This window comes from Hylaeus anthracinus, unplaced genomic scaffold (assembly GCF_026225885.1).
Source record: "Hylaeus anthracinus isolate JK02 unplaced genomic scaffold, UHH_iyHylAnth1.0_haploid 11985, whole genome shotgun sequence".
Lineage (NCBI taxonomy): Eukaryota > Metazoa > Arthropoda > Insecta > Hymenoptera > Colletidae > Hylaeus > Hylaeus anthracinus.
Window position 1 is genome coordinate 3,621,413 of NW_026534333.1, and position 13,348 is coordinate 3,634,760.

At 34.7% G+C, this 13,348-nt stretch overlaps 1 protein-coding gene and 1 long non-coding RNA gene across 7 annotated transcripts in view; one reads left to right on the forward strand and one right to left on the reverse strand.

The window, feature by feature from the left end:
• LOC128887324 (axin) overlaps nucleotides 1-10,426 on the forward strand; it is a 31,019-nt gene extending 20,593 nt beyond the window's left edge. For 2 of the 6 annotated variants that reach the window (XM_054143102.1, XM_054143104.1), the window contains exons 2-8: nucleotides 4,800-4,955; nucleotides 5,110-5,914; nucleotides 6,238-6,402; nucleotides 6,838-7,514; nucleotides 7,659-7,966; nucleotides 8,049-8,347; nucleotides 8,426-10,426. In XM_054143102.1, coding sequence (XP_053999077.1) covers nucleotides 4,889-4,955; nucleotides 5,110-5,914; nucleotides 6,238-6,402; nucleotides 6,838-7,514; nucleotides 7,659-7,966; nucleotides 8,049-8,347; nucleotides 8,426-8,552 — 2,448 coding nt within the window. In that variant the 5' untranslated portion in view covers nucleotides 4,800-4,888 and the 3' untranslated portion in view covers nucleotides 8,553-10,426. Of the gene's footprint in view, nucleotides 1-2,057; nucleotides 2,709-3,119; nucleotides 3,559-4,787; nucleotides 4,956-5,109; nucleotides 5,915-6,237; nucleotides 6,403-6,837; nucleotides 7,515-7,658; nucleotides 7,967-8,048; nucleotides 8,348-8,425 lie in introns of those variants that run through there. The other 4 variants (XM_054143105.1, XM_054143103.1, XM_054143106.1 and 1 more) reach the window with 4 other exon arrangements.
• On the reverse strand, nucleotides 3,511-4,913 carry LOC128887337 (uncharacterized). The gene is made up of 3 exons (XR_008460014.1): nucleotides 4,774-4,913; nucleotides 3,735-4,660; nucleotides 3,511-3,651 (listed from the first exon to the last, which is right to left on the reverse strand). It is a non-coding gene; the product is annotated as an uncharacterized LOC128887337 (long non-coding RNA).
• Nucleotides 10,427-13,348: the final 2,922 nt, after the last annotated feature.

The following is a 13,348-nucleotide window of genomic DNA, read 5'->3' on the forward strand; positions in this document are numbered from 1 at the left end:
TAAGTTTGAAGCGTATACACGCCACGGTAAACTGCGTGAAACACTGTGCCATGCAGTGTGTATTCGATTTGATATGAACGTGTCTAATTTTACTCATCGATAATTGAAAAAACTGTATAATTGGTCGTAATACAAAAGCTTTGGAAAACATTTTCGATTTTATAATGTTACGTTTTGTAAATCGAAAGTTTATATGGAAATTTATCAAAATTGATTAGAGTAACGCTTATAATTTGCAAATTTTTTTTTCTTTAATCCATTTTTGAAACTGAGTATCCCTTACCGACCAACAGTCATGTTGTAACACCTTGAAAGGGGTGGTTCGGGAGGTGATTTGAAGCAATTTTTTCCTTAGCGAAATGTTGTCCGAGGTTTCGTTGAGGAGATATTCACGGAAAACACTGACCAATCAGAGCGCGAGTATGCCGATGGAGCGGCCGCGGTAGCGTATGAGCGAAGCTGGCTAGCGCGTAGCCTACGCTCAACCGGCATCCCCGCGCTCCGATTGGTCAGTGTTTTCCGTGAATATCACCTCAACGAAACCTCGGACAACATTTTCGCTAAGGAAAAAGTTGTTTCAAATCACCACCCGAACCACTTCTTTCAAGATGTTACAACATTTTTGGGACACCTTGTATATTTGTTGTTCCCTTGTGATCTCTCGATAAAAGGAAATGTGCATTTGTTGCTTACGAGGTACTTCTCCTTTTATCTAGCAATGTACATCGATATAAAAATATTTACAGCAGGTTAGGGTTTGTATAGAAGCAGAAAACCACAGGACATATAGAATGAGATCATTGGAATACCAATGCGAAGATCACGGTATTGTGCGTTTTAATATCTCAGCATTCGTAAGAAAACCGAGAAATGTTTTCGGACGAGTAAAGGCAATGCGAGTTGGAAGCAGGGTTTAAATTCCACACGGTTGATACATTTTTGCACGCTTGAAAAAATTTCAATATCTTGGAACATCCTTTTATGGGTTCTTAGTATTTTGTTCGTCGATATCAAACAGCTTGGTATGCGAGGTAACGCCGGTCCTAGTATTTACCGACCAAGCGAAAGGAGAATATATCGTGTCGCTGAGAGATGAATTTTGTATCTATCGTGTCCAGATGGCTTTCCTACATTGTGAGGGGTTAGCTGAAGACTTTCATCTTCTGAGAATTCGATTCTATTATATTTCATGAAATATCGCGATGTTAAAATAATCATCTAGGATATGATTTTGAGAAAGGATCCGTTGTTGTTGTAAAATGTATAAATCTAATATATATCGATCATTTATTAGTCTAAATATTTATAGAGAGATATTGGTTTTTTTTTCAAAGGAATTTATATATATATAAAATAAGGTAAACTTACTACATATAAATTTTACAATTTTATAAAAATATTTAAAAATGTGAAAATTCTAACTGTAAAATGCAATAATTAGGGAAGAGAAAAGTTTCAAGCTCGAAGTATTTCAAGGGTTAAAATCTTCAAGTCCCATTCAGACACTGATACAATAGTCTGAATGCTTCAGCAGTATTGAAAACTCGAAGGAAGACATCCATGAAATATATCGGCCTCATTCATGCGAGAAGGCCTGGCTTTTATTCGAAATTGAAATTGGACGAAACCTTTTCATCGCGCATAAAAACCGTTGGACGTTATAGGCAACAACCCTAATAATAGTTCTTCACGCGACGCATTTTCTTTCGACACATAATTATATCTCACGGTACTGCGCTTCGAATAATGATAACTACGGACATCATTAAGCAAGTAGAATTAAAGAAGTGTGTAAGGTACTCGTTGAAATGATTATTCTCGCACTTTCGTCATTATTAAAATTGAAGATTCTAATGAAATATGCTACATCGAACCGTGAATCACCCTTCAACCTTTATCCCATACGTTCGTGTAATGATTAACACAGAATTTGTATTGTTAAAGAGATCGAACAGTTTCAAGTACATTTCATTTGACTTTCCACCCTCAAATTGAATCCTTTTAAATTGTACGATCGTTACTTTAAAGAGAGTATTAATTTCTTATCAATTTCGTGTTAACGTTGTATTAATTGTGCTAATATTTCGTTACAATTCTAAAAAAGATGGACGCCTATTCGTTCGCTATAGAGGGAGTACCGTGTCAAGAGTCGTAACCAAAAATGATCCGTCGGTAAATGTAGATGCAATGGGTATACAATACAATCGTACATATTTGCATAACAAATAATGCACGTAATATAATATTCATCGATAGACGAATATATGTTTATTTGGTTTTTTTTTTTTTTTATAAGGAATACAAATTTTCGTTAAATTTCTGATGTACGGAGATCTGATCACGGAGATATACCAAAACTTGAATCGTGAATATGTAGAAATGTGATCGATGTGGATCACGAGTAACTATGAATGCATCTGAAAAATTCGTATATTTTTCATTTAAAGAGACGCGGAGGTTGTTATCCTCTGAAAGTGACTCGAGCGCGGTATTTTATGTAGAAAGAGCCTCGGGTAGTCCTAGAGTACGAAAAAAGAATTTTATGTCATCATTAGTGGTTTCAGAGAAAACATTTTGCAACGCTTTCCGAGACACCTTGTACGATGGTAAATTGTGACTAGTGCCATCTATTAGCACGAATGGAACGAAAATTGTAAATAAAGTCGTAACGGTTATTTAGCGAAGCTGTGTCGCGCTGTTAGTTACAGGTGGTTGAAACTTGTGTGTTTTTATATTTTTTTTGTTAAATATCACATTAATTTATTATGTGTTAACAAACGAAATTGTAAATTTAATTTTTCTATGTGTGATTAATGGAGAAAAAGTCTGTGCTATATATGTTTTTATACGAAGTTAAAAAAAGTGGTTATAAATAATATCTATTCTCTCAACTGTGTTACTTAATATATTTTAAATAGTTCTAGTGCAAAAAAAAGTTATCTACCCTCTGAAGTTGTTTTTTATTATTATGTATGGTATCGTTTTAATTAATTTAGCAGAAATATCGTACAATTTTTGTATATAATTATGAAATTTAACCAATACTCATTGAACATTTAAAGGTGCTTCTAATTTTTTACTGATAACTTTAGCTATATTTTAATTTTTATAAGGAATATGTATATAATAATTTTATCTGTAAAATGGCTGTTATAGTGTACATTAATGAAAAAATAAATTTTGTTAAAGAAAATAGGATCTTTCTAATTAGAAAGTATAGTTTTTCAGTATGTATATATTATGTTCTATCAGAACTATCTACTTCATTGTTTTTAGAGTAGGTATATCAGAACTGCGAGCTCTACAATCTGTCGAGATCAGATATTGTATCCCTACTCCACCCTTCCTGTACCAATGCGTCGGTCCTGGTCAGGACGCAGCCTTAGCTCAGTTTGCCTAGAGACGCGTTGACAGTGGTATCGCATGTTCATTCTGTTCTATAACAATAGAAGTTAGGAGAAGCTTGTGGTTGAGGTCGATAAACTGCTAAAGATTATAATAGATTTTACACGGCTATAAAGATTCCAAGGTCACTCGTTGGAAAGCGTTGGCAAAATGGTATGTACATTCCTTTTCATCCCCTAACGCAGGTAAATGTGCACTGAAGTGAGATGATTCATTATGACAGCTTTTCATTTCATATTTTCCCTTCTATACAGGTAGAGATCAGATTTCTAAGGTTGCGTAGAGCTTTTATATACCGTAAACCTATTTACTTGTATTAAGATACCTACACATATGTATTTCTGTGCTGTATATTCCAGTTTTTACTATCGAATTCTTAATGTTTTTTTTAACTGCACCTAATACGAAAAGATTTTTTGGCAGAAGTACTTCAGTATACATCTTGTTGCTTTAAAGAATGCATAGGTGTAGATGTTTAGTTTTTTTTCAAATAACTGGAGTAGAATGGTAATCCTTACTTGTAAAATTCAGTGAATGATTTAAATAACATTGATATTTTTGTAAAATGTCAGTATGTTAAAGCCATTTTAGTATTCCACATTTCTGCTAAATACATTGTTAATATGAGATTATAGCTTGCTCTCTAGATATATACTACATAAATGGCTGCAGCAGGATGCTTATGAAATCATATTTCTATAGCCCGTCATAACAAAGAGCCGAACCTTTTTGAGATATAATGGCCTTTTCTTTGCCTAGGATACCTCACCCTATAGATCTATTAATATCTATCCATCCTGTCAAAATAAAATTCTAGTCTGCAGTGATTTTATTCTAGAAACTGAGCTGCATTTGGGGTTGACTGTAGTGTTCAATGGATTGCGTTATAATTTTTGTCGATCAATACCACACAAATGGTCTGCGCGGACCAATAGGGATATATAGAGAGGCATCTTTCAATGCGCAGACTGCCAGAAGCTACCCTATGGTTTTTCTGTCAGGCTCCGCCCTTAAGGTTCTTCGGGATAGGAAAACCATCCTTAGGTGCTTAATTGGTACATGACTCACAGCAGGGCTCGATCGATCCAGCATCCCTAGCTTTTGCCTTTTGTTCGAGTATTCTGAATTCAGAATATGCTCTCTCTGTTATATGTTATCACTGACTTTAATATATATCATTTTATGCAAATTGTATAAAATTGAAAATAAATTCTTCTAAATAATATTTGTCATTTTATAGGTGGTGATGAGGAACCTACAGTTAGAAAAATTTACCTTTATTATACATGTTTTAAAAATCATATATATTCACGTGCATTCATAATTTACTATTTATTATTTTTTATTAAAGAATACGAAGACACTCACATGACAAATTATTATGTTTATTTTAGGTTTGGATTAACCATGTCCACTAAGAGGCGTCGTGGGCCTAAATTAAATATAGAACGTAAAATAATACGTGAAGGCCATAATAGATAGGATGAGTGGATCTCGACAGAACGAAGCACGTTGCTTCAATGAAAACTCTCCACGGCCGCCAGTGCCTGGTATGTTGTTCTATATATATGTATTTGAAAAAATGTTAAACTTAACCTAGCAATGTAGTCACACCGGATACAAAAAAAATTTAGTCTAGTAACAGAACATATACGAATTAATTTTGAAAATGATAAAATTTAAATTAAAAAATTGTGGTTATAGGAGAGGAAACAGGAAACTACGTCAGCAGGTTCCGTCCACAGAGTCCAACTCTGACCCCTAGGCGCTCTTCTTTTGCAACTCCTACAGCTTCAAGTTGCGATGCTTCAGCTCCTTTGGGATTTGAACCGGAAGGTTGCTGTAGTACGACAACCATGGAAAGCGGTTCACCACCTGCTTGCTTGCGGTGGGCCAGGAATCTGCATTCTCTGCTGCAGGATCCAGTGGGCTTGGAATTGTTCAGAAAATATCTGGATCAAGAAGGCAGACCCCATGCGAATCCTCTTAACTTCTGGTTCGCCTGCGAAGGTCTCAAGGAACAAGATGATCCCGAAAGGATACATCAATTGGTTAAACTTATCTATAGAAAGTTCTTCCTCAAGTCGCAGTTAGCTATACCAGAAGAAGTACGAAAAGAGGCTAATCGTCGGGTTAAGGAAGGGCGAGCAGATGAGAAAGTGTTCGATGCTGTACAGTTGGAAGTTGAACGTCTCATTAATGAGACTACGTATCCAAACTTTCTTCGGTCCGATATGTATCTTCAGTATGTTCAGTCCTGTCAGAATCCAGATTCTGGTGGATGCCCTAGCTCAGGATCCAGTCGAGAAATGTCTGTTTCTTGCGGGCCAAGTTTATTGCCCACTGTCCACGAAGACAGTGAATTTGTTAGTTCCGTGCATAGCTCACATTCAGCTAGCGAAACGCCTGGGGAATTGAGGGGTGAGCTGAGATTGACCAAAGATATGCTTATGGCTACTCAACAAACTAGGGCGATGGATCTTCGACCAAAGCCAGAAGCGTATGCTGGGTAATATATTTTTCATATTATTATAATTTTGACTTAAAGCATTCATTATCTAGAATGCTTAAAATTAGATTTGCATTAAATGCTTTATTTAGCTATAATTATTTTTGAGCTTGTTGTGTGGATTTTTTGCATTGTTTTGTAGTGTATAATGTTTAATTCGATTCGCAAAATAACTGAAAAATATCACATTACGAACGAACAGCGTATTATACGAGTGTTTTGATTTTTCTTTATCTTTTAAATTTGTGATATTTTTATCAAAACGTTTTCCAATCTTTTTTGTTTTTTCTCTTTTGGTTTGATGTTTTGCGTGGCGCTCATAGCGTTTACTTGCAACATGGAGCTAGTCCATATCATATGCTCGTACCCAGACTGCACGCACACTATTCCTCATACAACCCAGTATCCAGACAGGATTCAGAACTTCAAAGCTTGAGCAGTGATGCACGAACTGAATCAGACAATATGTCTCTCACCGATTCATCAGTGTAAGTTTTTTTAATTTCATTTAACATAGAGAAGATAAATCCTTCTTTCAAGAATTTTCATTACTAATTATTTACAGAATATTTCTGACAACATTTCTTCATTGTTGTATTAAGTATAAAAATTATATTTTGTATATTTACATAGTTCTTATACTATGCGTTGAAATCGCTTTCCTGAATTATAATGTCGAAAGTAATAATTTAACGCTTGAATGTGTATCAATTGTTCTAATTCAAAGAATGAAAGAAATTTTATGTTTTGTTCTTTTATATTTTCTCCTGTAATACATTTCCCAAATTTCACAAAAATAACAGTATATGTTGTACAAAAATGATATGTATATTTGCATTACTAGATCAACGTAGAAAACTTAGTTTCGTCTATGGAATCGTTATGTAATCTCTAAAAAATTCTATTACATTTTTTATTTACAGTGATGGAATGTCCATGGGTAAACAACGAAGTAAGAAACAATATATAAGACAGTGTAGAGCTATCAAAGATTCAGCTAGTTTAAATCGCGATCCAATGGCGCATCATTCTATCATCCCTCGTACACAACGGGTACCACGTGATCTTATGCATCCGCTGACGGCAGAACAATTTGCTCAAATGCTTATCGAGAAGTTAGAGAATGTCAGACGCGAAAGAGAAACTCAGGAAAAGCTTGATAGGCATTTGCAAGAAAGCGAGACGCTTAGTAAAGATGTACCATTGGAGGTGCCAAGCGGGGCACCGAAAGCCTTAGCTGATGCGTTGAGAGAAAAATTGTTAATAGAAGAAGATAACGATCAAGCAATTCTGGACCAACACGTATCACGAGTTTGGTCAGATTTGACACCTTCTCGATCACCTGGACTCGCATCCCCAAGACTGCATTCGCCTGAAAGAAGACGTTCTACGCACAATTATCCACGGTCGTACAAGCGGAAAGAGAAGGACGTGTTCTCTACATTTTCAGCAGATAGCGGTAATATTCACGATTTTCAAGAAGGCAGCGATCTTATCGGAGCTGGCTCCATGAGTTCACTAGGATCCCACTTGCCTAAATCTAAATCCGTGCCATCTGATTACGCCGATTCCCTCCATAAACAAGACCTGTATCTCCAAGGTATGCGTTAGATTCAATAGGAAAAAAAAAAAAGAAATATACATGTCGAATCGAGTAACCTCCTCCTTTTCGAAGTCGGTTAAAAATACATTTAATAGTATGATGATAAAGAAGTTATCGATCTTCATTTTCATTTAATTACAGGTCATGATCAAAGATTCCGAAGGTCAGACATGACCAGGAGATCAGCCACAAAGAAATCTATGACGGAATTAACCGATAGTGGTGTAAGCGTTGTAAGCGACGCACCACCGTCGACCATTAGCAAAGATATTCGTCTTTTATCGTGGCTTAAAGAAACTGACAAGAAAGATGTCAAGCATAGCCGTCATGGGAAGAAGTATGGATCTCGCAGTGGTTCTTTGGAAAGGACGAACAGGGAAACATGGGGTGTTCCTGCCCAACCTTTTGTTGCTGATCCAGGAATGCCGCCTTTACCGCAACCTCATACAGTAAATATCCACGTATTATTATTACTCGATGTTATTTTGTATTTATTTTACATTTTTTATTTACATATTATTTTGTTAATAGGCAACCCAATTAGAAGAAGCAAGAAGAAGATTAATCGAAGAAGATAGGGCACGTTCAAGTTGTAAACAACGCCATTCTAATATTTCTAAGCAATCATCGTATGAGCCTACATTGCAGAGTCAATCTTATGTCCAATCAAATCAATCAACGTTAAAGAAGACAAAGCAAGATATCGGAGATTTTACCACCGTTGTGTTCAGTTTTTGTGACGAACAGTTTCCTTATAGGACTAAAATTCCCGGTCACAACGTCACTTTAAAACAATTTAAAGAATACCTTCCTAAGAAAGGCAGCTATCGGTACGTGTACATCATATTATTTTGTATTATAAAATATAATACGAACAAATATAAATATACCCCCCTTTTTTTTTTTAGATATTTCTTTAAAACTGAGTGTGAGGACTTGGATACAAAGGTTATACAAGAAGAAATAACTGATGATTCTGAAGTTTTACCGTTGTGGGAGGGGAAAGTTATGGCGCAAGTCAAGGCATTCGAGTGATAGACTGAAACAAGGATACTCTCAATAAAGAACGTGCTAACTTCGAACAAGTGCCGCAACTAATTTTATTTAAGAGGACCAGCATTCTAGAGAAGAAACCTAATAAGGCGATACTCGGTGTTAGTTTATTAAAGTTGCTAAAGCGGTTTCTTCCGCTTCGGTTAACCGAGCAAGTGCTTTTAATCGACGAAACAAAAATCTGTCAAAAGAGCAAGTCCGTTATATGTTTATTAAGTAAAAGAAAAGAAAAGAAACCCGTATTTAGATAAATATCAATTTTATTGGACATTAATCCTTAATTAATGATATTTTTTTACAGGATTTACATTTCTTTTGGTACCTTTTTTTTTTTTTAAACAAACTGTTTCTTCATATGTTCAGTAATATTCCATGTTTATGTTTTATTTAATATGAATTTAATAATGGAAAACACAGGTGGTGTCGCTGAAATGTATATAATTATAACAATGATTTTTATGAAATGTGTCCCTTTTTATAGCAAAGGTTTTGCTTAAAAAAAAAAGAAAAGAAAATGAAAACAAAAATGAACACGATTGTAATTTGAACGTTTTCATCGAAACCGAACAAATGACAATTATGCACGACTTTGTTGAATTTTCGCAATGGTAAATATTCATTTCGATAACAGAAATTTCATAGAAACAGAATATCATCGCAATTTCATTTAGTTTATCTCCAATCGAATTGGACAAGCTGCAGTAACATCGGAAACCACTGTACATTGATTGAATAATTTCTTCCTCTTAAAGACTTCCCATAGTTTTCCAAACGACTGTACAAAGGCCCGCGTAGTTCATCGCCTTAGTAAGGTCTGTATAGACCCTAGATATACATAGGAAAGAACATTATTACAAATTAGTTTTTAAGAGGATATATTACGTGCATTATAAATACATACGCTCTGTTTAATATACGTAATATATCGCCCATTCGAAATACTGTGAAAAAAAATATTAAGAATACAAATCATGTTTTGTCGTACCACCATTATCACCCATTTGACATTGTAACATAAGCTCCTGCATAACGTAACACATACCGAAAAATAGTCGCGCAATATGCAAAATTGGCATCGGGGGGTGGGGGGTGGGGTGGGGGGGGGGGGATTAAAACTACTTTGGTGGAAAAAAAAAGGAATCATTAATATCTAGACCGTAACAATGTTTTATCAGGTGCGAAAAATTGTGCCTTTTTAGTGCAGTAAGATCGAAGTAAGCCTAAGGAAAAAAAAGGTTAAGAGATACTTATAAATTGGAGACCAGCGGGTCTAATATCGAGAGGATAAATTTGATACACCGAACGTTTTGTATATATTTTTTTCCAAACTTCATCGTAGTCCTTGCAAGCTTAATCGCTAGTGTCGTTAACGCTAAACGATATTACCAGGATTATTATTTTTAAATATTTGCGTGTCAATACCGCAATTTCGACGATGATCAACGACCATTCTTTTTTTCATTTCAGTTCAATGATTCTGTTAGGAAATGAATTATGTATGTATAAAGAAAAGAAAAAAAAAAAAGAAAAATCGAACGTGTGATTAAATCTTCTCGAACGGCCTTCGCATACTGGTTCGATTCTTATAGTCGTAGGCGCTCGCTTCCTAAAACTGATTTTTAAATTTTTAACAGAAACGCAGAGACGAGGAAATGTAGTATCTACATTAAAAATGAATTCAATGACGCCGAAGCTGGAGGCGATGCACCGTGGCTGATAACAGTTTATTGTATGTAATTGATTATCTTTAATTAATACCACGAATGATAAAGTGTTCCTGTACCTAATTAATTAATAATGATTATTATTGTATATCAAAAGTATTGAGAATAATAATGCCATTTTCACTGGATTACATGAAATCTATCGTATTATCTTATTTTGGAGGGTACCTATGTCTATGTCATTCTAGGAATTTTGTGTATTTTCAGGGTATTTTGAGTAGACACTAGTAGTTAATAAGTTATTATTATCGGACTTTCAGAATTTAGGAAGATCGAAACATGTGAAACTGAAGACTAACATCGACAATCATATATCTTCTTGTCATCGTATCTTCTCTGAGATGGGCAAAATTTTATCGCAATAATAGATGGCCGAATGAAATCCTGTTCGTTCAACAAACAATAGATGGCAATTGGTTATATTTGTACAAATTTTGCTCATCTCTGTATCATCTATTCATATAATTAATTTTCTTATTTTACGATCAACTTTTCAGACCATTCCTTTATGATTACCGTATGCTATTTATTATGTATAACTATTGCAGGTCTAAGAGTGTATTTTCTATTCTTTACACGAAAGAAATGAGAAAAGTGGGTTAGCTCAAGGTGGATGTCATTGTATGTGTAGCGTTTTCAATATTAACGACGAATGCTGTCATGTTCAATTTCGAGGAGATAATTTCATACACATAGTTAGTTGAAATAAAGTTTTGGTTGGGTTTTAAACTACAGTACAACAAAGAAACAGTATGCGTGTTATTATATACCTTTGTAAAATACATTAATGTAATAGGCTATACATATACGGGTAGATAAACGAATATGAAATTTGTTAAATTGTTATTAACTGACGAACAAAATTATTTCTTGAAAATACAGCTGCGAAAGCGACGAGATGTTATTTTCTGATCTTTATGCATTACTGTAATGTACCAAGTTTTTCGATACTTGTGCACATATTTCCATTTTCAAAGGAAAATCATGCGTAAAGAAATTGATCGATACGACGTTTCGGGTACGTATTAGGATAAGCAGAAAATTTATAGAGTTCAACACCCAGCATATGGTAGCACAATTGTCTTAATCGCGATGATGAATAAATAAATGGTGGTTGCTGAAGTATGTTGTCTCATTAGGCCGTGGATAGTCGAACAAATGGCCAGTCGTAAAATTTGTCAAGCAGAAAAGGAGGAATCGTAAAGTAGTAGTCCAGGGAAAAGTCAAGCGTTTCTAGAATTCTTGTGCTCTGAAATATCAACGAGAAAGGAATACTTGCTTTTCTCGAGTAAAGCAAGCAAAATATCAATTTTCGGAGACACGTGAATAGAACCAGAGCGATAAAAATAAATACAATGGAACCATTTCCTAGCTTATGAAACATAAATCATCGTGTATTGGGCAATGCACGCTTTAGAAGTTTAGTATTCCCTGTGTGACGTTACAGTGTGTTATACATAATCTGTATCGCGACGAAAATTGTATCACGAATACAAAGAGCGACGCGCGGACTTATTTATACGATTATAATATTGCTGAAAATCGTTTTTATTATAGTTGTCCGAATATCTTCTATTTTGTTACGTTGAGATAGGGAAATATACGTGTACGTGTATACATACCACTATATCGTCTTCACGCATCATTCAAAGTTGACGATACATTTTAGCTAATTGTATTTTTTTTTTTATGTTACAACGAAAGTTTATTTCTAATTCATTTCTTTGTTCGAACGAATTGCTTATTTTATTTGAAGATGTTTGCGCGTGGCTTTGATTTACTTTTAACGCCTGCTACGTTATTCCGTAGAAATGTACAGGTAACGGGTAACGTCAGGTAGCATATAGCGTTCCTCGTGTTTTTTTTTTTTTTTTTTTCTTCAAATTTTATGTAAATATGTAAAGAGGACTGTAGATTTGTAGGACGTGTAACCTTGGTGTTTTCAGATCTCACGACTGGGCCTAACGGGAGACTTTATCAGCGGTATACAACGATGATAATGCGTATATGCCGGTATTCGTCATAGAACAAAATAATTACTGTAATTGATTCTAATCGATACAGTTTCCTTTTTCTTCGGTTAGAGGAATTAAAATTATTGCTTTCAAGATCCGAGTTTAGAGTAACAGTAATCCCATGTTACACCTACAACAATGAAACTATAAAATTATAAAACTAATAGATCCGTCGAAGATAGAAATTGATAAAGTTCTATATGAAATAAAATGACAGTCCTCTGTGCAAACGTACACGAAAGAAATGATAATATAATGATCGAAGATTACATTACAAGCACGTGAGTGTACCCAAGTTGTTGTTACAGAATCTTCAAAATATTTTTATCGATAACGCTTCGCCTTTATTCAATGTTTTCAACAGTCTCGTAAGCAAGTATTGGGAAAAAGTTAATACCATGACTGATAACGATGCAATCAATAACTTTTATTCCCGTAAGGGTCTTAACGCAAAATCGACCGTGCGATTCATATTCGAACTTAAGAAAGAATTAGCAGAAGATAAAAGATATATTATCGATTGCACTTTAAGGGTATTACACGGGGGAAGATAAAACGAAATACGTGCACCTAAATTTCTTCACGTCATTCATTTGAAACGAAATCGTACAATTTACGACCCAAGTCGAGCAAGATTTTATTTAAATCGTAGACGATGATAACACGGTTAAATTACTTTTTTTTTTTTTTTCAGAGACAAAATGGTTCCAGAAGGAAGAGATACGTTTGATCGAAGCTGAGTCCGGCCGTAGTAGGAGCGTATTAGAAATATAGGTATTGGTGTAATTATATATTTGTATTATTAATTATTTTTTACTTTTTTATTTGTAAATGATTTAGAACAAATTCTCACTAATTTTTATATTCATACAAACAGTTGTCTCTTCCCTCGTTAAATTCTTCGAATAATATACAATTAAGCTATTCCCTACTTCTGTAATTCGATTGAAAATTTTAGGAGTATCACGGTCTGGCACGATTTGTTTATACTCCCTCCCATGTGTGCTGGAGCGGGGATCACCTTTGGATCGGTATACAA